Source organism: Lissotriton vulgaris, chromosome 5 (assembly GCF_964263255.1).
Source record: "Lissotriton vulgaris chromosome 5, aLisVul1.2, whole genome shotgun sequence".
Lineage (NCBI taxonomy): Eukaryota > Metazoa > Chordata > Amphibia > Caudata > Salamandridae > Lissotriton > Lissotriton vulgaris.
The window spans coordinates 1,915,693,890-1,915,719,555 of NC_141693.1; the positions used below are offsets into that span (position 1 = coordinate 1,915,693,890).

The window sequence follows — 25,666 nt, forward strand, 5'->3', positions numbered from 1 at the left end:
GTGCCACAAAGAGTCTCCGTAACGAAGCGATCACCTACATTGCTGAGCAGAGTCTCAACTGAACATGACTGCCCTGATTCCTCGGAGATCGAGGAAAACAGTACAGTCCAGTACTTTTCGCTCAGTCACTCGTGCTCACTTATTAATGACGATTGGAATGTTTTCAATTAGTATTTATTGGTCAAGCATCAGTCAAGTGTAAAACATATTTGCTGCGACAATCAGGAGACAGAAGCGTACAAAAGAAATTGCAAGTACCAATTTAGTAAACAGTAAATCCATTTCTACCATAGTGCTAAAAAGAGGAACATGGACAGTTCTTAAAAGCGATAGCATTTGCATATTCGTATAATAAGCGTCCTACGTAATATGCTTAAATGTACCTAGCCTAGATATGTAGGTGTAGCATGTATATGTATGTAGCTAGGCAAGAATCTCCTAGGGAAGCTCTAACCCCCTTACCTGATGGTAGAGAACAAAGGACCCCGTCTCTGCTCCAAGGATAACACCCCGCAAGGGATGTCAGACCACTGCCTGTCGAAGATTCTTCATGCAGGACCCCAGCTCAGCTTGGATAGAATTCTCCTCTAATTCGCTGGAGGGAAAGAGGGTCTTGTATACTCGAGTGGTCACTCCAGGGTTTCTTCTGGAATACATATGTTTTGAAAACAATCATAAATGTTTATCAAAACAATGTGCTCCTGCATAGCGCTCCTGTTGTCCGAGAATTAAAAAAAGCAGTGACCCTTATACAGAGTAAGCATGTCTTGCCTCGGGACATGTTTATGTAATTCAGGTACAGCGTTATTTTTATAATGTATCAAGAGCCTGTTCATGAAGGGACAGAGCTAACTACTAGGTAAAAGGTCACCCTTCAGAACCGGTATTGTCGTGTGGATAGGACAATGTATGTAAAAGGGGGGTATACATGACCGGACTAGCCTAACGAACATGACCGGTCCTGTGCCAGGAGGCTCTACATCTCTGGAGATACCTGAATGCTCGGGGCATCTCCCTGATCACCCAACTTCTGTTAGACCTTTAACCGTCAGGGGGGACAAACTCCGCTCATGTTGCGTAGTGCATCACAAATGGCAACTGCACTTGGATGTGGCACAGGGCATCTCCCAGCAAAAGAAATAACCTGTCTCAAACTATTCGCCACTGTGGAGAACACACAGGGGCTGATTACGATCTGGTTAGGCAGGGCTCCAAACGGGATTGGGAAAAAGCTCATTCGATTAGGAACCAATGTTTCTTAACAAATCGTCCCCCTTTCCGAATGACCAAGTATGATGCGAGAAAGCCGTCCTCTCTGACCGAATCGGTGCTGAACCCGAATCAGTCAATCAGAGTTGTTTAGAGCTGAATCGTGCAGTTCAATGGGGACGGCTTCCGAACAAGCGAGTACGATGACCGATTCTGACAGCAGTACTGACTCGGTTTTGCCGAGATTAAACGGCTGTGGAAATCTGACTTTGGGGGCCATAAAAGGCCCCCATCACCTGGGGCCCTCCGAGTCGGTCGTAGGGGGGTACCCATGGGTCCCCCCTTTCCATGCATGCACAGTGTGGCGGGGACCATGGGGTGCCCGCCACAAGGTGCACAATTTTCTCACTCCACCCCCTTTTTCAATGGGAGCAGGTGTTCATGTTGGGTACACAGGCTCCCATTGAATTCAATAGGAGTCTGACCGAATCAAGTCCGTACACACACACACAGACACATCGTACTCGGTCAGTGGGACTCCCGGAGTGCGATTCTTACGGAAAGCATTCCCAACCCGATTCAGTGGGAATGCTTTCCTAACGAGATCGTAATCGGCCATACAGTGTAAAAAGTTTTAGACATTGGAGTTCTGAAGGCAGCTCTCTCACAAAGACACCTTCTGCTTAAACTGGGGTTTGAGATGTCTGTAAGCCTTTCCATCCGTACCTCTTATGCTGAGAGTACTGAAAGAGATCTTGCTGAGGAAATTGTGGTACCCAGAACTTCTGGTCATGAGCAGGGTATTCTGCTACCCCTTCAAGAGGATCTCCTGACACAGTGGCACTGCTGAATCCTGCCTACACAACCAACACCTCCATGTTTGGAGACTATACAGTGACAGTTGATAACTTTGAGAATCTCCTTGCCAAAGTGGTTGGTGTCATCTTGGCAGTCAGGTGTTCTTCTGTAAGTGGTTGGTTTAATCTTGGCAGTCAGGCATCCTTCTACTAAAACTATGTATGTAGGACTCTGAGACAAGTTTGTTGTCTGGCATTCTTTTTGTGATATCCAGTCCTTATATGTAAAGGATTTTGACACTTTACAGAGTGGTCTTATCTTGAAGCTTAAAAGTACATGTCAAACGTTTTACATTGCATCCTGTGCTCTTGGCAGTTCAGTGTCTACCCTAGGGGTGGCTTACATGTAATAAAAAGGGAGGTTTAGCATTGTAAAAGGATTACTTTTCCAGGTTGAAATGGCACTGTAAAACTTCACTCAGAGGCTGCAATGGCAGTCCGCAGACGTGTTTTAAAGGGCTATTTGAGTGGGAGGCACAATAAGTGCTACAGGCCCACTAGTAGCATTTAATTTATAGGCCCTTGGTACATGGAGTACCACTTTACTAAGGACTTACAAGTAAATTAAATGTCCCAATTGGGTATAAGCCAATTTTACTATTTTTAAGGGAGAGAACACGAGCACGTTAGCCCTGGTTTACTGACAAATGCTGATCTATAATCACCTCCAGTGTAGCAGCAGTTTATGGTGGGATTTCAATTGACAAGTTGTGCTTGGTGAGTGAAAATTGCTTTACCCTAATTGTTTAATAGTGGTTTGTATTGGTAAACCGATTTGTGTCTGATTTATCAGGCAGTGTTTTTGGTTGCATGGATGGTTTTTCCGAACGATTTAGACAGTGTTTGGTTCATTGGATTTCACTGGTATTGAAAGAGCAAGGGTATTTCACGAAAGTGCAGGGAATAAGAGTGAGCAAAGGGACTCCATCAGTATATGGACTCTCTGCTCTGAATCTGTTGTTTTTTAGCTTTCACAAAACAGCTAAAGATATTGATTTTTGCATCCTTGTAAGTTCGCTTTCAGATTTAGCGCCCAGATGACCTCCTTTGGTGCACAAGGTGCTTCATAATTCATTAATCCAGCAGAAGACACTAATGTGCATTGTGGCTGTTCTGCCATCTCAATCCACTGTCCGTGTTGAATATTTGGCTGCCTAGTGGCTTAATGTAGGCCAATTTACCATGCCATACGTCAGGAAAGATCTATCTTCCAACAGTAGCCCAGTGTCTCTTAAAAAAGCAATCCGTATTTAGAATGATGTGGTATAAATATTTATTTGTTCACTTTCTCTCTTTTCTCTCTAGGGAGTGCAGATCATCTTGGGCAGGTATGTTCTCTTATTCCTATGGGCAATATAATGAAGCCTTAATTTTATCCTTTGTATGAATTCTTATTCTCACTAATATTATGGCACAAGTTTTTATAAATGATAACTGGTTCACTAAAAAGTAGCATCTTGGTGCTATTATTTCAAAAGTGTGAGCGTGTGTATCAGTCTTAGATGGCAGAATAAGTAGCCTTGTTTTAAACAGTTTATTGAACTGATAGGATTTGCGCAAAACTCAGGATTGACTGGCACTGTGCTTCAAAAAATGCCTCGTGAGTAAAACAGCAGCCTGCCATCCGCACACAGCAGTATGAGGCACCCATACATGATAGAGGCTTCCAGCGGCAGATTACTTACCTTTGAATATTCCTCATGTGTCAGACTGGATCCAGAAATTTTCAAGCAGTACACATGTGTGCTGGTAGGTGGTGCTTGGCTCCACGTAGACATCGCTCACCCCAGCCCGCTGAGGTCAGTTCTTTTCTTTCTGTGTCAGTCAGTGTAGATCCAGAGACCGCTACCCCCAGTCATTATTTGACTGAGTTTTGTTCAATGTTTTGTTGAAATGTTTGATATTTTTCTACTGGTGTTTGAGGTTGTCCCCCCCCAAGAAACAAGTGGCTTGCAAGCCATGTGGTGACTGTCACAGGCAGATGTCTGACAGATCCACACTTGGTCTGTTTGTGTTGCGTGGAGCAGGACCACAACTCCAAGACTTGCAAGGACTGCTGCACCATGATCCTCAAAGTTCTGTGGGAACGTTACCTGAAGATTCTGGCCACCCAACGTCGGAGACCCCACGTTGCTCATGATCCCAGTTACACAGAAATTACTGGGGTTGCTTGTAGAGTCGCTCCCGACGATCATGGTTAAGATCCAGGCCGTCAAGTAAGTCCCATAAATGCAATAAGTCAGAGTGGTCTTTGACATCCCTTCGTCGGCCCATGTCATCGGATGAAGCACGGGCACTTCGTCACTGTAAAACTGTCTGCTGTGGAGCCTGTGCCAGGGTCCGCTCCAAGCCTTCTTGAGTTTCCTGGAGATGAAGCAATCCCCGCCCAACTCAAGGAGTTCTCTGAGGACATGCTCCTCATATTTTGGCAGCCCGACCCTTCTGGAGCGCCTTCAGGTCCACGGAGCAGGAGGGGCCCCTACTGGATTTCCGCCACCGGGTCTGCAGTTGGTGCCAGTTAAGCACCCTGGATTGAGTGCTGGGTCGAGAGCAGCAAGGTCTGTGAGACTAACCTCCCTCGATCCCCTTTCTGGTGTCATCACTCCTAGTGCTGCCAGCCCCATCATCATACCCGACTCCAACATGGACTCAGGCGCTGACCGGCACCATGCCCTCCGAATCGGAGCCATTGCCTTTTTCCTTTGACAGACCTGGATAGGGTGACTATTGGAAGGGGTCTAAGGACCCATAGGGTTACCATTATCCCCTAGATGAGCCAGAGGACAACAGGGAGAAGTAACTGGCAGACACCAGTAGTTAGGACACCTCTCCAGACACTGGTCTCTCTCCCTACTATGGCTACTGAGGAGGGTGTCTCATTCGCAGTGGCGGTGTGGAGGGCGGCTGAGGCCCTGGACCTACCATTGTCCTTGGTGGGTCAGATGTTTCTTGGTCCTATGTTTTTATAGTAACATGAAGACTGTATGTTAGAGCCTTCCACCTGAGAGAGAAATGTTATAGTAGTGCACTGTAAACCCAGAGTATACTATTTATGTCCTACCTCCAGTAGAAAAATCTTGTGCCTTTTCATATTTGTTGCCTAGAAAGGGTGGGGGTAGGTATTAGTGACTGCCTCCTTCTGTCTAGTATCCTTTCACTGTAAATCTTGCCTTTACCCTAAGGTCTCTTTCACAATTAGAGAGATGCCAAATGATACAATAGATTTCCTCTTAACAGTAAAGTCTCAATCCATATATTTACAAAGCATTGATTCACTGCCCCAATTCTGAGTAGTATCACAGTGATCAGTTTTTTCCCTCACTGCGTTTCAATTTTGTTACCCACTGGCACACATACATCAAAAGTATCATATTAAATACAAACTGAGTGACAGAAGTGGGTATAATGAGTTTTATGATAACTGGTATCTTATCTTAATGAATTTTTAAAATGTATGTATACACTTCTTAGTATTTATCAGCATTCGACTTTTGTTGTTTAATATGTTTTTACTGAATTATTTAATTATTTTGCTGCTTAGTATTTATTGTATTATGGTTAGGAGGTTTGCTTTTATGACTAAAAGTCGAATAAAGCTTGAAAAAAAAAAAAGATAACTGGTATCCCCAATGATTTAGAAGCTATTCTGAACTCATTACTTACTACCACTGAATACTGAATGACCAAAAATGTGTTGAAACTCAACCCTTCAAAAACTGATATTCTTATGTTCTATTTAGTCAAGTCAAGTCAAAAGATTTGTATAGCGCGCTACATACCCAGAGGGTCTCAAGGCGCTTAAAAAATTAAAATACATGGTGACCACTCCCCCTGGCCTTCTCCTTGGAGACTCCATCTTTTGAGTCACACATTGCAACAGTAACAAAACCTGTTTCTACCATCTTAGGATGCAGAAAATCTCTCCCTTCCTATCCTTTCCCCATAAAGTTGCATTAGCCAACACTTCTATGCAATCCGAACTTGGTTTTAGTAATATAATATATTTTGGTTTTCTAAAAGGCATCCTGCATCTCCATTCCATCCAATATGCCATTATTATATAGAAATGTTATCTTAGGAGTGATGGGGCATATGATTTGTGCTAAAATAAATAAAGAAATTAAAGAAACAAAGGTATGAGACCCATGTCTTTAGAAGAGCTCTTTATAAGTATGTGATGCTGATACCCAGTCAAAAAGATGTAAGAATTACCCATAATCATCATCACGGGGGTTAGAGAGTTGAATTTGGCACACTGACTTCTGGCCTGCTCTCTCTGAATAGTGTCTTCCGCTTGATGCTTTTAGGTTCTCGCAGTATATACCTAATTCGCTGAATGACTCCCCTTTCTCTTACTAAAACTCTGCCAAAACAAACATAGGTTAGTTCTTCCTCTTCCATGGCACCCACAGTATTTGCCTACCGTCCAGCCACAATACCTCAACCTTTCCATCACCCTGGACTTTCAGCGTGCACGTTGCCAACCAAATGAAGTGAATCACCACCAAGTCAATATATATAATATCCAGTATTTCCCCAGTTTCCAAACCATCAATAATTCTTTATTAGCTCCATATAAACCATAAAAGCGCAAGAAAAAATTACAAAATACATATATTAGTAATATTTAAAACCTGGCTACACTTGAATTTTATGTAAATACCAACATGCCATTACATTATGTTTACATGACAGATAATAATATTCAGTTTAAAAAACAGGAATAAGAAACAATATAAAAGACCTGACCAACAAATAACTGACATTAAACAACCTTACAAAAAATAGGTCCGTTATGCTATCAGAATTTTGTTGGGACCGGCTAAATCTATTATTCAGCAAAAACTAATAAAAACTGTTAAAACTCCTAATTAATAGTTCACTTTTTCCTGAGTCTAATGGCTCCGCAAAGAATTTGTGACCCCAAAACATACCAATGGCAAAGCAAGTATTTGTAAAAACATGGCAGGTCTTACTTGAAAAAAGTTATTGTTTCTGACTAAGGGGAGAATAAATGTATTACTTGGGGTACGATAGAAATCACATAAGAATATAAAGTGCTTCATATTCTGGTCTGAAACATTATCACAGGGGCATGGATTAAGGTTTCCTTGTTTACAAAAACCCTTAGCAGTAGCTAAAAACCTATGGTATTGAACCTAAACTTTGTCAATAAGGAGTAGTGATAGGGGTTACTAACAATTGACAGGTGTGATTCCCTCTTTAGACAGGTTTTTAATAAAATATACTGTGTGACGTTTGGTTTAACAAGTTCCCTCCCCCCTCTTTCATTTAGCCACATCTCCAGAAGCACATTTTTCACAGCCTCTATCTCCATGGGTCGTGAATCAATACGTACAGTGGACACACAACAGTGTTTCCTTAACATATTTAAACCATGGGCTGTTTAAAGCCTGCTCAAGTGCTCTACAATCCTCGATAACGAACCGATTTCGAACGAGGGCAGGGCTAGACCAGATTTTCAACCAGTGAGTGATGGGTGCCAGTGCGATGAGGCTGGAGATATAACCCAGACCAACCTCCTCATGTAGTATGTACGAGGGAGTGCTGGTTGGGACAGCAAGTAGACGACAAAAAAATACTTTCGACCACTTGGTGTTCTCCCCTGTCTTTAGACCCCCACACATCACTCCTGTACGTCGCCATTGGGACACACAGTTCTCGATATACCTTCAATAAAGTAGGTACCGATTTGGCCCCCAGTCTGCATCCAAAACCTATGGTAGCACCCATCGGCCTCAGTAGTATGTTCACCACCAAAGTGCCTTTATTATGTAATAGGACCCCAGATATGGAAAGGTCGTGACATTAGTAAGTCCAACACTATTGCCAAATAACTTTTGCCCACCAGCCTTCCAGCAGCCGATTGTCATGGTATGTGATTTAGTAAAGTTGATGGACAGATCTAGGGAGTTCATAGAATTAATAAAAGCATTTAGCAAATGTTGGAGGCCCAGAGCAGTTTGAGCAAACAGGACTGCATCCTCCGCGTATAACTGGGCTGGGATTAATTTAGACCCCACCCCAGGAGGCTACAGTCAAAGCAGACTGAGGTTGTTAATGTATAGGGTGAAAAGCAGGGGGTGGGTGAGGGGCAAAATGCACCCTGCCTACCCTGTTCCCCTGCCTTGCCCCTCAGGGGGCAGTCAAACTTCCATTCTCATCATATCTGTCCAAGGTGCAAATATTAGAATGAAAATTGTGGAAGACTGCTACAAGCTCGACCTTCATGCCCTCATCCAATAAAATGTGCCATAGTTTGGATCGATTCACTCGGTCTAATGCGGAGGTTAGGTCCATAAATGTCATATGTAGTCAGCCATTCCTGGCTACTGTACATTTGCCAACTACCACTTTCAGTTTAATACATTGGTCCAGGGTCGCTCTTTCCTGCCTGAAATCCTATTGTAAATCTAATATTAAGTTGGGGCTTTCTGGTCATAATTTTAGATGCTCGAAGACACCTTTTCCCATTATTTTGGTGGCTGAGTCTAAAAGGGACATAGGACTAGAGGAGGTTGGATCATCACTAGACCCTTTTTAAAAAAATAGGAATAATTATTGCACCGGACCAGTAAGAAGAAAACCATGCTTACGTGCTGCGGTGAAGACCCGAGACAAGATATTAGCCCAGGTCAGGTAATCTGCTTTATAGAAATTTGAGGAAGCCGCATCTGGCCCGTCTCTTACCCCCTATTGTGGCCAGGATAGCTTTGACCACCTCCTCAGTGGAGAAAGTCTGGGGGTGGGGGATATCTTTTTCTGGAACCCAAGGGGTATCTGGGCCTACCAAATCCTTCCCACTATTTACTCCCTCAAAATGGGTTAACCACCTATCGAGGGGAATAATACAGTCAAGTCTACTATTTAGAAGGCCAGTGAAAAAAGGTCTGTTGACTATCTCCCAAAAGTTGGTGCTGTGTGCTAGAGTGGAAACGTGGTATAGGTACCTCCAGGCTTGCTCCTTGATGACCTTTTTCCTCTGAAACACAGCTAATTTATATGCTTTCCTACAAGCCCTAATTTTTTCCTCATCCCTGGGTTGCTGCTTTAAGGCAGCCATTAGAGCTCTATGGGTCTTAGAGCAACTGTGGTCAAACCACTTTTCCACTATATTGGGTACTGTTTCGCTGAAGATTTGTGGCAATTTGCCCACTAAGTCTATTAAAGGCCTCAAGGGCTACCCTTTCCTGAGAATCACTATCTAAACATTGGGCAACGTCGCCCACGTTTGAGTGTAAAGGTTATTTTAAAAAAGCCTCCGGTACCACCCTGTCCCATTTCATCCCACTTTATCCTCCTGGCCTGATCTTAGTACATGGGTATTTGTTAGATTAACTCTCATTCGAACTATTATCCAGACCCAAATCCCGAGCCAATTCCAGTAAAACAGGATTACGGTCGCTTAAACGATTCCAACTGATTCTCAAAGAATGGTTGACGGTAGCCAAAGGGGCTTATAACATAATAAAATCTATAACTGAGGAGCAACCCCTTCTGGTAAAGGATGGAATCCTTTTGCCCTCCTTAGTCTGATCCAAACAGTGCAAATTATTAGCAGCCAAAGGGTCTTCAAGCAGATTACTCTGTTCCGTAAATTCAAAATGGGTAACCTCTGGGATTACACCAGGTGTGTTTTTTACAAAAATGTAACATTAAAATCGCCCACTTATATAACCTGATAGTGTGGAGTTCTTTCTTCCGCATATTGCTCTAAAAATTGTCCCAACGCAAGTAAGTGTTCAACTAAAAGTAAGTAAGTAACTAAAATAATTATAAAAATTAAGCATGTTGAGGGGGGATTATTTGTATAAAATAATTCAATAGCTAGCAAGTTTGGTGATTTGCCACCAAGAATATCCTAGCAGTGGAAAACAGTACTAAAAAAAAATTACCACACACTTGGAGAATACTCACATTATTGAAGGCATTGTTTTTTATTTTACAAAAACAAACTCTTGCTTTGGGAGTTTGTTTTTGGAAGTTGTGTGTAGGCGTTCATCACCAATGGCAGACGCTGAACAAACTCTTAAAGGACTTTGCATGATACACTATGACAACAGTTCTGACAAACCCTTACATTTTACCAGAGGACTGGTGGTAAGATCTAAATTTGGTTGGCGGAGTAAAGGCAGAATGGTGGGTGTGAAGTCCGCTCACTCTCTTTACGCCGTCCGCCAAAGTCTACATTGGGCCCTACGTGGTGGATAATTATAGTTGTTGTGAGGAATGACCTCCGCATGGACTGCCTGCTGCGATGACCACATTCCCTTGTGGATGTTGCCTTGATTCTGTCAAAGTTTGCCGTGAACCGTTTTGAAAAATGATCATTTGGGTGTAAGGTGAATTACAAATTGTCCAAAGTGATGGTAGACCATTCCAAAATAATCTAAAATAGAATGATTGGTTCCTTGGAGCAGCAATTGGGGAGGAAATATGACACCTTCTACCCAGGCTTGTTTAATGGCTGTATGGAGGAGCCCCAAATAGGCCTGGAAGTTAGACCTGATGAGATCTGCTTTGTCAAAACCAAGATGCCAGGCACTTTTTAATGTTGTGGAATATGTTCCTTAGAATGCTAGTGACTCGTTGATGCTTAAGGCAAAGCACAGACTTTACACAAGTGAAAAGCTCATGAAGGAATAGAGTTTTAAAGAGGCTTGGTACCATAACTGGTTATTGGATCTTCAAGACAGTTAGTTCTTGCCAGAGGAAAATGTATAACCACTTCTTCACAAGAGGGTTGATGCCCTGCAGTGATGGGCAGATGCTACCCTTGATAGTCAAGTGTACAATAGGAGTGACTTGGTTTGCAAATGGTACATCAGACCCTTGGACACCAGCGGTAAAGGGCACCCTTCCAATGCTCACTAATGTTCAATAATTGTAGAGGGCTGCAAAGAAAAATACCTTTCAGTGAGATCCAAGAGAGAATGACGTCCCCGTATAACAATCACATATGTGCACTGAGATCCTGTAGTTCTTGCATCCTAGAGTAAATAAGAGTGCAGTGAGAGCGAGCGAGAAGAATGAGCAGTGAACAAAGAGATCATATACAATGTATTGTGTTCTAATCGGCAGGTGTGATCAAATGAAAGCTGAGAAACCCCAGGAAGATGCTGCTGTGGAGCAGACTCTTCAGAGCAGACAGCATGCCTCCTGGCAGGATAAGCTCCTGGAGTTAAAAGGTAAATGCATATCTGATTACAAATGAAACCCAACTATGGAAGAATTGTTCATGGTGGAGGTTGGGCCCGTGGCCAGGGCACCGTAACATACTATGCAGACTACACTCATAGGTTAATATTACAGTAAGTGCTGTTATGGTCAATAGATTCCCCTATTGTTGGGTAGGAGGGTAGTATAAAGTGTGAGTTTGGAATCTATGGAAAGTGAACGGGAATAAAGCGTTGTGAGATCACAGTATTAAGGGTGCTGCCAATGGACGGAAGAGAAGCATCAGGTAGATGTGCTGTTGATAGTGTAATGCGGGAACAGGACCAGTGATGTTCTGTGAATCGTAGAGCTGTTGGAAGCATGAGCCTGTGGCTTATCTGAACCCACAAAATTCCTACCGCCCTGCATTTCCACATTTCTCTTTATAAAAATGGCACCCCTCTTGTGAGGCTGGGCCAATTACCTGAGATAAGAAACTGTGGCCCATATTGACTTCAAATGGTCACATTTTATCCATAAATGGTTCTTTTAATTTGCATTTTGTAAATTCTAAATAAGTCTGCTGCATTCACATAATTCCTGAAAACAACGCTTTTCCCCTTCAGGCTTGCAAATATTTCCTGTCTTAGTGCTGCCCATAAAGAGTCTTCCGTGCTGTTCAATAAGGCATTTCTCAATCATGCAGCCATGGCGAACACATAGGTCGAGAGGAGCCCGAATTCAAGCCGGGTAGCCTCTATGGGGCTGCTCGGTTCAAATTACAGATCTGATGCCAAAAACGCCCCTCTATCGTATCAAAATAAACCCAATGCTGGGTAGCTCAGTACGGGCGGGATTTTAATTTTGTATTTCGATAAAACGTGTGCAAAGTGTCTTTGCCCGCAACATTTGAAAAATCTACCTATTGCGCGTGCCTGAGATCTTGTCTTACTTCTACATTGGTTAGTGTGATCACTGCTAGAGCATCTGTTTGTAAAAATTCTTCCTGGGTACAATTTCACTACATCAAGCTTCTTTCCCCAGGAACTAAAGCATATTTTTCTTAACTCTACACCCCGATATTAAAAATCATAATTTTACTTTTTGCTGTATTTATTTTTAGAAAATGATCATCCGCATATAAGGTGCCTTTGAAGTCATGTCAGGGTTACATCCATCAGGATGGTATAATCCACATAAAGCAGACAACTCAATTTCATTGTTCCTAATTTTGGGGAATCCCCTTTACGCCGCCCCACCCTACTCAGCAAGTCCTTAATATAAAGAGAGGAGAGGGGCTAACAGGCACCCTTGCTTGAAAGGGTGAAAGAGGAAAGCGTTGTGAGATCACAGTATTAATGGTGTTGCTAATGGAGGGAAGAGAATCATCAGGTAGGTGTGCTGCTGATAGTGTAATGCGGGAACAAGACCAGTGAGAGTTCCCTGGGAAGTGTAGAGCTGTTGGATGCCTGAGCCTGTGGCTTTGCTGAATCCACAAAATTCCTACCACCCAGCATTTACACATTTCTCTTGATAATAAAGGCATACTCTTGTGTGGCTGGGCTCATTACCTGGGACAAGAACAGACACAGCTGTGGCCCATATTGACTTCATATGGTCACAGTTTTCATCCTTTCCTGTTGCAGATGCTATGACCAGCCACACATGCGCAGATGTTGTGTGTGATATGATCTGAAATTGAGAATGCAATGCAATTCTGTCCAAGTGAGAGTTTACTACAGAGACAAGAAAAACCAAATGACTCCATAAAAAGAAAAGTAGCACTTACTTTTTATCACTCTGATGCAAAACATATCCCATCAAATTGCAACATACACAACAGAGTAAACTAAAATGCATTTTATTCTAAAAAAGTACACATTGTCATAGCAATCCCTGGTAAATTTATTTATTTTATTTTTCTATTTATTTATTGAAGTTTTGTATAGCTCTGGCTGGACCAGAGGGTATCAGAGCGCTTCACAGTATGTACAGTTATGAGCAAACATTTATTATTGTTTTTGGGCAAAGACGAGAGCAAAGAAAAAAAGAAAAAGAAAACAAATAATCTGCAATTTACCAACTTAAGGGCCATAAGGACAAAGTTACAGTACAAATGTTCAGGTTGATGGGTTTCAAGAAAAGGAGTTAGTTGTCCTTCCCAAATTTTTAGTGGATTTCTCGTTCCGGTCTAGCACGCTCTAGAAAGAGGGCTTTGAGTAATATCTTGAATTTCGGGAAGGAGGAGGTCATTCTTATGTGGGGGGGATGGATTTCCAAATCTTGGGTGCATTTCCCGCAAAGGATTTATTTGCGGTTTTGTGTTTCCGTGATTTCATTGGGATGCGTAGAAGCGTGTTGGAACTTCTGAGGTTCCTGGACTGGCCGGCCCTTTTGAGTTTGGCGGCCAGATATTCTGGTTCACCTGTGTGCAAGGCTTTGTGAGTGAGACAGACTGTGCGTAAGCTGGCTCATTGATCAATAGGGAGCAACTTCAGATCCTTGAGTGCCAGCGAAATGTGCTTGTATTTCTTAGTTCCTGTGAATATTCTTGCTGCGGCATTGAGGGTGGTGGTCAGGGGACCTAGGTGAGATTTAGCTGTCCCGGTCAGGGCTGCGATTCCATAGTCAATTCTGGAAAGCACCAGTGCCTGAGTGGCTTGTTTAAGATCTTTCGGGGGAGGAAGGGTTTTATTTTGTAGAGCAGTTTCAGATTTAGGAACGCGCTTAGGGAAAACCTTTCTGTTAGGATGTGACTTTAAGAAAAGGCAAAGCGCCCTCACTAAGAGTGAAGTTAGCCAGTAGCTGAAGTATGCCAACACTATGCCGCATGCTGTTATGCTAAGATTGGCCCAAAACAGATGTGAATGACACAGGTATGTTTAATGACAAAATTAAGAAGAGTGTGGAGATCACTATCGGTGGAAGATAAGGAATGTCGCCGAAAAGAGCGTCATGGCCATCAAATACATTTCCTGAAAAAGGTGCCATCAGTTGGTAAGAAACGAGAAACGCTTTTCCTTAGGGAACAGGTGAAAGACCAGCTTAAAGATTGCAAATTTGTATTTAACTTGGAATCGCAGGGGGCCTTCACACTAGAGACTGATAAATCCTCATTTGCTATTGGTGAGGTATTGTTGTCAAGAGCTCATGAGACCGAGGCAGTGCATCTGGTTGTTTCTGGTTGCCAGAGGTATGCACCCTGTTCAAGCAGGAACCCCATCCTTAGTCAAGATAAGTCAATACCACACTTTAAATTAACCTGGGCACACCCCCCTAGTAGCTTGGGACAGAGCAGTCCGGCTTAACTTAAATTGCAATGTGTAAAGTATTTTTGCAACACTTCAAACAGTAACGCAGTGAAAACTTCACTAAAAGACTCCATGCCACTTTAGAAAACGAGCTTATATTTGTATTAATAAAACAAGACCAAATCACAAAAATTCCATAAAGTAGAAGTAAAGATGTGAATTTTTAAAGCATAAACAGTTTTGTAGTGCTTAGAAACAGATAGCACCAACCGGTGCTATCTGGTTGCGCTAGACCAGGTTAAATCTAAAAGTTCAGGCTGACTCCAATGGAGCGTGAGTCATATGCAGGGTGGCCCATTGAACAGTACCTCGGATGTGTCAACATTAAGGGCGATGCATAAAGCAAAGAAGATGATCTGTCATTGTGCTTGCAAATGTAGGTGATGCATCGGTTCTGAGCAGCACACTGTTGAGGATGCGTCGAGGATCAAGATGCGAAGAACGACGGGACGTTACATCATTGTCGATCCGCCTGGCTGTAGATGATCTTAGCAGGATGAGGTGATGCATTGGTGCCAAACCACCAAAGTCGGAGATACATTGGAAAGTGGAGGTGATGCATCAAGTAGTCAGCGATGCGAAGTCTGCGGTCCATGCAGCAGCGGCAATGGGCCGGTGTCAAGGGAAATGCGCCAGTTCTGATTGACGCAACTTTCTTGTTTTTGAAGATGCAGTACTTTAAACTCACTTCCAAGGGCCCAGTGTCGTGGTGAGCCTCAGTTAGGCCTACCAGTGCTAGGGGTTCACCCTTCTCTGCACAAGTCCTCAGACCAATAGAATAGAAGTTGGCATGGAAACTTAAATATAAAACAAAGTACTTTATTAACCTCAAGAGGTGGAACTACATTCACACAAAACCCTTCGGTAGTGTATGAAGTAGCACACTGAACAGAAGGAACATGGTCCTTTTATACCCACACAGGGGTTCAGAAGAAGGCGGTACAAGTACTGAAGAGAAGGTTTACATACATAAAAGGTCATACATGAATGCACAGTCAACAGTAGGGCAGAGCTTAGCAGTTTGCTAATTACGGTAAAAATACCCTGACAGTTACAGACTAAGATATATGTGAACAGTTAAAGTGTCTTCTGCGCAAGTGCAGAGTAGCAGAACCTAAATACAGTCTGTCCATAAGCAGAGTACAAGAGTAGAAGACAGCAAGGAAGGACAGAGCACATGGCAGACAAGATGGCTGCCGAAAACAAGATCACTTCAGCTAAATGCTAACATTGAGAGCTGCCAATTTGCAACAGACAACCCTTTTAGCATTAGCTGAAGACATTTGTTCATTTAGGGTGATCTGAATATGCATCCAGTACGTTTATTTGCATCATTTCAGTAATCTCTTTATTCAGCATGTGTTGGGCTTTTATTTCTGTAACATTCCGCTTCGCAGGCGTACAGGCAGTGATGCAGACGGAGCAAAGCATTGGACCACAGTGTATACACACACAGCATGTAAATAGTATCACTAGTATTACACGTAGGATGGTCAATAGCTTCCAGTCCCAGTCCATGTCCAAAACCAGCTAGCAAAAGTCCAGGTGCCAGTCTCTGGGTGAATTTCAGCAGCAATCTTATGCAGTTTAGAGATTGCATCAAACACTGAAGGAGAGTGATCCGAAATGTAGACGCCGCAACTACTACCGATGATGCAACATGCACCACCTTGATTAGCTAAAACCACATCTGAAACCATAAGATTTTGGAGTGCTACAATCCTCGCAACTTGCAGCTCTTTTATAATGTTCCCAAGTGCCATAGCTGTCTGGTAGCAGCTTCCACAACACGAGTCAATTGTCTTATCTTTCTGCTGTTTAATGCAGCACCCACAAAGAAAAACAAGCCCAAATTAAAATCAACGTATTGTTGAAAGGTGGTCTGTCATGTCCACCTCATCAGTGCTTGTTGTCCTCTTGTATCTATTCTTAGAAATATCATTGTACAGTTTGAAATCCTTGTGATACTATGCAGGCGCCAGAAACAGAGGGGGCAACAAAAAGGACACATAGCATACTCCAGACAATTCAACAGGTAGTTGGTAATATCCCTTGTTACTACAGATAAAGTAGGTATTAGGTGAGGAAATGAAACTACTGTTATTGGCACCTTCAATAATCAGAACCACAGTACACTCACTTCTTCCTACTGGAATTCTCCCAACACTGCCTATACACAAGTCTACTTTAGCTCTAGTAACAGAAATCACAAATTGTCCATTCCTAATAGTTCTCATATTTGGAAAAACATATGGCTTGGAAATATTTTCAGGTCGATACTCCTCCCATTCCCATTTAGTCCCTTCAGCTCGAGGAAAACCATCTTCATCTGGATAACACACTTTGTTGATATGATAATGAATCCGTCCTACTGTCCTCCTTGAGATGTTAGCCTTTTCAGAAGCAATCAAAAGCGCAAAATAGGCTTGGCAAGAACCATTATGCGACAAAGGAAGAGGAATAAAGGTGTTCCTCCCTTCTGGTGAGCAGCTATCATCCCACACACCCAACAGTAGTATTTGTGGCATTGTGAGTGTGACGTAACATTTGAATAAACGTGTTGTTCAAGTAGGATTGTAGATGCTTTTGCTCATGGTATGGAAGCAGAAAGTAATGATGTTCAGCTGGTACTGGTGTCATGGCGATCAGAAGCTGCCGAGCAGGAGCCACTTTCTTAACAAACCAGGTTGTCACTGCTACAACTACCAAAGCAACAACAAATCCTACAGCACATATGGCCTTTTTATTACAGATCGTAGCAACAGTTGAGCTCTCTGCAGACATGATGACTTCGTTGTTGAATCAATCTTTGGAGCGCTTAAGTCCTGGGCAGCCGTTGGTTTCTTCACCGAGGGTCAAGATGGGTGTCACCATGTAGGACTGACCCACCCCTTGTCACACCAGCTCAGTTTCACAAACCCAGGATGGTAGCTCAACCAGTCTTTTTCAACAATGCAGGCTCTTTCTGTGGTCTCAGTTGGTATTGGGTATTCCTCAGATTAGTCGGGTGATATGGCGTGGTATTTTTCCGTATCCAGAATCTCTCGATGGTCAGTCAGCACAGCAGGTTCCACCAAGGTAGGTTACACTCTTACAGTGAGTGCTGTGAACCCAGTTCTTCCTGTTCGTCACTCGAACCGCTGTCTTTGTAGCTAGGATCACCTGTTCCGGTCCTTGCCACCTGGGCTCCAAGCGGTTCGACCTCAGACTTTGACCATTACATGTTCACCCGGCCGGAGTTCATGGGCCTCACCTGTGGACCGGTCAGGAAGAGCGTCTCGAACCTGTTGATGAATAGAAATCAAACTGTCAGTCAACTGTGCTAAGTAGTCACTCATCAGAACACATGGTACATCATGTATGGGGCGTTGTTTAGGAACTCCCCAAATGTTCATCAGTCTCCCAAATACCACCTCATATGGTGTAAACCCAGCTCGTGAATGTGGCACTGATCTAATAGACAACAATGCCAATGGCAAGGCATCAGGCCATTTCAAAGACGTGGAAGCCAGTATTTTCGCTAATTTCAAAGTAGCATTATACCTTTCCACTAATCCTGATTGTGGGTGGAAGACTGCATGGAAGTCTGTTTGATCCCTAATCCTTTCAGGACATACTCAACAACTTGCCCAATGAAATGAGGTTTGTTGTCACTCCACAAAAGTTTGCAAACACCAAATCTAGCGAAGAATTCCTTTAAAAGTACCTTTGCTGTGTTTAGAGCCTTATTATCCTTTATAAGGGTATGCCTCTGTCCATTTACTGAAGGCACATACCACCACTAGAACATACTTCAAGTTATTGCAACGTTCAAGTTGGATATAATCCATTTGCAAAACTTCAAAAGCTGCAGTTGGTGTAACAAACGCTCCTGTAGGAGTCTATGTCCCTTTACCAAGATTGTACTGCCAACAGATCAACCAGGAATGTACTATCCTTCTAGATGTGCTGGCAATTTAAGGATGCTCCCTAACTTGCGTAAGCAATTACGTTATTGCTGAGGCTCCAACATGTGCCGGCCCATGTGCCATCTGAACCATAGGCTGTAAATAGGCTATAGGCAGTTTCCCCTTATCCATCTCTTTATTGCGCCAACAGCCCTCATCATCCAACATTCCCTCTTTAGACCATTGCTCAAGTTCTTCCACAGAAGCAGATCTCTGTATGTCTAGCACTTCTTGTCTAGCATCATGCCAACATTCAGCTTGTGATTTCACTACGTACATTGATGTAGTGCTTCGTTGCATCACAGTCTCACGGGCTATGCAATCTGCAAAGGCATTGCCTTGTCCTGTCTTATCAGTCACTTTCTTGTGTGTGCTACAGTTAACAATAGCTATTTTCTTCGGATATGTCGGTGCAGTCAGAAGATTATGCACTAGTTCTCCATGCATTATGTGCATCCCGTGGGATGTAAGAAAGCCTCTTTCCTTCCAAAGTAGGCCAAAATCATGGGCCACTCCAAAAGCATAGCGGCTATCTGTATAGATGTTCCCACACAAGTCAGTGCTAAGTTCACACGCTTGTGTCAAAGCTATTGGCTCAGCTGCTTGAGCTGGCTTCTGTGGTATACGAGCTGTTTCCACTACTGTCTGGAGTGTCCTAATTGCATATGCGGATGAGGTCATGCCATCTGGTAACTTCAAACGAGACCCATCAACCCATAGTTTCCCATCTACATCTGAAAGGGGCGTATCTTGCAAATCGACACAACCCTTTGTCTGTTCCTTAGTAAGGAATATACAATCATGAGACTCCTGTGACTGAGTCTGAGATGCTGGATATGATAACAAAGTAGCTGGGTTCAGAGTCGCACATCTCTTTAGGGTAATGTGAGGGGCCAACAGTGTCAATTTGTATCCTGTCAAACGAGCACTAGTTAAGTGTTGCGTCTTAGTCTGGTTCAAAAGGGCATTGACCGCATGGGGTACTAGCACCAACAATTTATGTGACAAAACTATCCCTTCACTCTGACGTATGGACACAGCTGCTGCTGCAACTGAACGGAAGCACCCAGGCAATGCACGAGCAATGGGATCAAGGACAGCTGAAAAATATGCACAGGGACGCTGCTTGTCACCGTGTGTCTGTACTAAGACTGATAATGCACATCCATCTTTCTCGTGTACATAGAGTGTAAAAGCCTTCATGTAATCTGGAGTGCCTAACACTGGTGCAGAGCAAAGAGCTTGACGTAACTGACAAAAAGCATTCTGGCATGCAGTCGTCCATGTAAAGGGCATTGGAGTGTCTTTGGTCAAAAGTGCCAACAAGGGTTTAACAATGTGTGAAAAACCTAATATCCATTGCCTACAAAAAGAAGTAAGACCAATGAATGCATGGACATCTTTTTGAGTACAAGGCACTGGTGTGTCTAAAATTGCTTGAATGCGATCTGGTGTAAGGGCACGCCCCTCCCTAGACAGAAGGTGACTTAAGTAGGTAACCTTCGGTCTACAATATTGTAATTTCTTCTGTGATACTTTGAGGTGGTGTGAAGCAAGAAAGGAAAGCAAAGACACAGTACATTTTTCACACTGTTCAGGCGTATCGGCTGCCAACAAGATGTCATCGACATATTGTATGAGAGCTACTCCTTCAGGCAAAGTGAAAGAATCAAGTTATTGTTTCAATGCTTGACTGTAAATACTAGGACTCTCAGTATACCCTTGAGGAATTCTACAAAATCTGTACGATCGATTATTTAAAGTGAAGCCAAACAAATATCGGCTATCAGGATGAATAGGAATCGAAAAGAAGGTATTCTTTAGGTCAATTGCAGTAAATGTAGTCGCTGTCGGAGGAACTAAAGTAAGAAGTGTTCTGTTCGAAACCACTGGGTATTGTGGTACTACAATCTTGTTCACCTCTTGTAAATCAATGATGAATCTGTAAATCCTAGTGTCAGTATCTTTTTTTCAAAATGGGAGGAGTAGAACTATTGCAAATATTGTAAGGAACTTTTCCACAACCCCCACTTCAATTAAATCATGAACCCACCCCCAAAACGGAGATAAAAAGCCTAGGATTTTGGCTCGACACGGAGCTCTCTTTTAAAACTCAGGCAAAAAAGACAGTGGCTACGTGCTTCGGTCTAATAAAAACCATCCGGAAAATTCTTCCCCAGCTACCGGAAACTGCGAAGAAAACCATAGTCCAGTCCCTCATTCTATCCAGGCTGGACTATGGGAATGCTCTCTACTTAGGAGCCCCCACCTCAGTCATCCGTCAACTGCAGATAGCTCAAAATTCCGCAGCAAGGCTACTCACCGGAACCAGCCGTCGTACCACCGCAGCCCCTGCATTAAGGGCCTTACATTGGCTCCCAATAAAGGAGCGAATCCATTTTAAGACTCTTTGTCTGGTCCATAAAACTCTCTATGGGAACGGCCCCCCCATTCTGAAGGATATGATCAGACCATACATTCCATCTAGGCACCTTCGCTCTAACCATCAAAATCTCCTTATAACACCCAGGACCAACAAAGCCCGGTCTGGGGACCGCCTTTTCTCCCGAAATGCAGCAAAACTGTGGAATGCCCTACCGCTATCACTTCGCTTAGAACCCAGCTTGCTGGTGTTCCGAAAACAACTAAAAACAGCATTGTTTCCTAGGCCATAAACCAGTCTTCCCCATCTTTTAATTTCTGCATCACCCTTCTATTTATCATCAAGCGCTGGGATGCTTCCGAGTAGCCATGCGCTATATAAGAGCCTTTCAATTTCAATTTCAATGCGTATAAGTGCTTCTTAGCCTTCTTGAGAATTTTTGTATTGAGGCAAGCGTGGCAATGAAGCGCCCTGCTTGACACTAATATTTACTGGTGGAAGAACCATTTGCCCTACATCTGTGTCTGAAGTAGCCCACAAAGTACTAGGGAGTGAAGCTAATGCATCTTTATCAAGACAAGATCTCTCAATCACGGGGTAGTTGTCATTCAAAATTACACGTACACCTTCTGGAGAATATCTTATCGTAGCCCTGAAATACTTGAGCATATCAAGACCCACAATATTGTCTGGTGTGTTTGGAGAAGGCAAAAATGGACATGGAGCAGTGAATTTGTCAACATGAAATGCAAGTGGTTGTGACAGTGGTCTAAGGGAAGGTGTTCCATCGAAACCTATTGATGTAGTTGTTAAGCCAGACAGGGGAGCCCTTGGAATCAATTGTTTAGAAAAGGCGCTACGAGTAGCTCCTGTATCAACCAGAAACTGATCAGTAGAACCCAAAAAATTTGCTGTAACATAGGGACCGATCTGATCTACTGGAACTTCAACTGAATACTTACCCCATCCTTGGCAGTCCTATGCATAAGCAGAATCCTTCAAATCAGATGGCAACTAGTCAGAAATTTGATATTGGTTCTGTTTTATCGAAAGTGTTAAAACCATTCTGTTCATGCGTATTAGTATCAAACCTAGCACGATCGTCCGTGCTCCCTCTGGGCCATGAATAACCTGAATGATTTCTCATTTGTCCCCGTCCACATGCTGAGCACGCAGTACTGGACAATCGGCAGCCCAATGTCCAAGTGTCTTACAGTATGCACACTGATCAGAAGACCAAGTCGGACGAGCAGAAGGAGGAAAAGACTGACCATAAGACACAATTCTACCCCTGTCACCACCTCTAGAAGGCGGACCATAAGTCTGAGCTAACATAACCTTCATTATTAATTCCTTAGTCTTCTTATCCTCAATACCCTTCGCTTCTAATTCCTGGCGTTCATAATACTGAGCCATAGTCAAAAGAGAAACCGGAGAAGAGCTAGTCCAGGAACTCTAACTGGCCTTTAGGCGACTAGCTATTCCTGGCAACAGGTTTACGACATATTTATCGACAAACAGATGCCTGCCTGTGTCATCTGTCAATGACTGGCCACTAAAATCGTGGAATGCCTCCTCAAAACGTGTAAAGGAGTCAAAAAACGATTCATCTGTCTTTTGCATACAAGATGCTAATATAGTCCAGTCTATCTTTTTAGGTGGAATATTAGTCTTTAACTTAACTAATATAGCTGCTGCAAGATCTAAGATTAGCTGACATAGTTTCTGTGCGGGTTACCTTTCTACATCCATTTGTTCTAAATCTTTCCATCTCGCCCTAAAAGATGCACGATCATCAACTTTATGAACAGTTCTCCACATATCAGGGGGTAATATCAATCCGAAAAACATATCCATATCAGGCAGAGTCATGGTACAAGAGCTAATGGCACCCTCAGCTTCCTCATAAAAAGCGGCTGAATTTTTCTGCGTATCGAGCAAATCAGTTTTAAGAGCCATAACATGCTGATTAAATTGCCTGCCTGATGCGCTCAGGGAGTAGGTCGCTTTTGGGCTGCTCTGAGGTGAGGGGACTCACTTGGCTCAAAAATTTTGTTTTGAGGGCGTGACCCTACCGCCTCCTCTGCGGCCACCCTCTTGTCCCGATGTGCGCAGTGGTTGTGCGTCCGATCTCCTCCTCCCCCACCACTGGCGCTGTCAATCTCCTCAGTTTTCCTTACTTGTCCCGTCTATTCCTGCGCTGGCGTCAACGTTGCGCGCTCTGGCAGTCTTGGTGGCTGTCCTTCTTCGGTCTCTCCCTCCTTGTTGATCGGTTCAGATCCACTGCATGGCCACCATCTTGTGTCGTTCTCTCTCTGGGTGTATCATTGCTCAGAGAGTATTTTCCCCTTTCTAGGTTTCCACACTTCTCCGGGACTGCTGCATTCCGTGACTCCTGTGTTCTGACGCCCCGGGTTACCTTTCCTCTGTGTTTGGTCTCAGGGTTAATTGGAGTATTTAGCTTCGATTGCTCCGTTAGCTCTGCCGTCCAAGCCACGCCCCACTTCTATCTCTTAATGAAGTCCGTTGCACTTTGATTAGCCTCAAGCTAAATGGAGAGAAGACCGAGATACAGCTTTTTGGCGATTCTCCCTCGATCTGGAATAATAACTCGTGGCCAGATTGTTGGGCACCACACCCATCCCAGTGGACAATGCAAAACATCCAGGTGTCTTCCTGGACAGTGATCTCTAACTGGATCACCTGGTTAACCGGACAGTCTCCACATGTTTCTGGATCGTTAAAATGCTTAGGAAGGTATTTCCAGTTCTGACCCTTCCAGTTCGTAAGTACATTGCTCTTGCTTTGGTGTCTTCAAGGATAGATTACTGCAATGCAATCTACCTTGAGACTAACAAGTTAACCTTAGCAAAGCTGCAACTTGTGCTGAATGCACCTGCATGACTTACGCTTGACAGCCCTAAGCGGCACTCTGTTTCAAAAGGTCTCCGAGAACTGCATTGGTTACCGCAAGAGAAACCTTTATGGTTTAAGGCTATATGTATGAAACACAAAGCTCTCTACGCTGTAAGTCCAGTCAATATTAAAGCCATGTTTTAATGGTATTTGCCCCCCAGAACTCTGCATTCAGCACATATAAATGATGAGGATGCAGAGCCTTCTTAGTTGCAGCAGCAAGGCTCTGGAACACTCTCCCACTCTTACATCCTTGAAAATGCATCTCTTTTTTAGGAATGCACTAAAAACCTGTTTATTTACCCTATGATAGGCACTATATCTTTTGTATTTTACTACTCTTCTGCATTCTGTGCTATTCTATAGCGCCTTGATGACCATGGGCCTTTGTGCACTCTGATCAAATAAAATGCAAAGCAGTGCTTTGCATTACTTTGCGTTACTATTAGGGTACTTTCATGTGTATAACAAGTTTTGCACTGGAAAGTAAATTAGGAAAAAATAAATTTGTGCTGATTAGTGTCACGTTTGTGATGCTAACCTAGTGCAAAATGTTTGTAAATCTACCCCTTAATCTCTTGGAAGAGTTATGATGCCTTGGAAATATCCCTTTTTCTCTTGATCCTGGGAACCGGCCACCTTAGTTTATCCCAACTGTTTTTTCCATTCATCAGTAGTACCCAAAGATAATAGATCCCAGTACAAAACTCCAGGGGAGGGGTCTTTGCAGCGAGGGGTATTGTTTTGACTAGTGGGGAAGATCTTGCTAATGAAGGGCCATACTCCTCCAAACAGTCTTAAAGCCATCCATCATTCAAGTTCATAAGAGTTCAGGATTAACATATATGGAGAACAGGAGATTAGCTTGATGGACACTTACAATTTGCTGGCGGGTCTTCTGGGAGGCAGTGACTTTGTAAACTGTAGGTACTGGATCAGTGTTTAGCAACATCTATTTCTTTCAGCTCCATTACTACCATGAGGTTCGGCACTCTGCAGGCCCTTGTCACACCCTAATTGTTTAGTTCTGGTCAGTCACTTCCCCTCTCAAGAAGTTATGCACTCCCTACCAGTGATACCTCCCGCTTACCATCTGATTCCTTCCTTTGCTTTCTTTGACCATCCTGGTAGCTTCCCCATTGATGTTTTACATCTTTCAGCAACCTAAGGCTCATCTTGCTTGTTGCTGAGTGAACCCCATTCCTACATCTCAGTAGTTCTGGAGACTCTCCTTGGCTCCTGACGCTGAGTAGGACCGAGGCTAGTCCTAGTCTTTCCTCGCAGAGAAGTCTAATGATGCCATTGGTGTTGGATATGATAAAATAATAAATAAAATATTGCACAGTGTATTTTGTTTCTTCTATTCGAGATGTCTGAGCAGGTTCTGAGATTACCTTGGTTGCTGTGAACGCCATTCCAAACTGGTATCTCTGATGTTGTTTTCCTTCCTCCTTGTTCCCTGGATTCCTTACCTACATATTATTTTACCAGAGTTGGAACAGGTAGAGGATTGGACTTGATGCTTTCACTTTTCTTGGGGATTACATTTTACCCCAAATCCTGATATATATTTCACCCTTTCACGTGAAGGATACCACTTTGGTCCTTTCATTTGTATGTGACCGCAATAATTCCAGCCACAATCATTATGGTATAAAGTCTTCTGTTATGTTTTGGGTGATTTGATATTACAAGATTGCAAAACTAAAAGATTTCAATGCTTAAATTGAAATATATTAAAATTTCCCCACATACATATTTACAAGGTATTCAGTATGACATTCAAAAGTAACGTATGAACCTGGATTGTTTTTAAAGCATCTAAACATTTTGGTTGCCTTAAATAAACATGTCAGAGTATAGAAA

The 25,666-nt window shown here is 43.1% G+C and overlaps 1 protein-coding gene across 2 annotated transcripts in view; it reads left to right on the top strand.

Annotated features, from left to right (window-relative positions):
* LOC147717711 (E3 ubiquitin-protein ligase TRIM11-like) overlaps nt 1-25,666 on the top strand; it is a 195,554-nt gene that overhangs the window by 78,492 nt on the left and 91,396 nt on the right. For both annotated transcript variants that reach the window (XM_086924494.1, XM_086924495.1), the window contains 2 exons: nt 3,372-3,394; nt 11,169-11,275. In XM_086924494.1, coding sequence (XP_086780620.1) covers nt 3,372-3,394; nt 11,169-11,275 — 130 coding nt within the window. The remainder of the gene's footprint in view (nt 1-3,371; nt 3,395-11,168; nt 11,276-25,666) is intronic.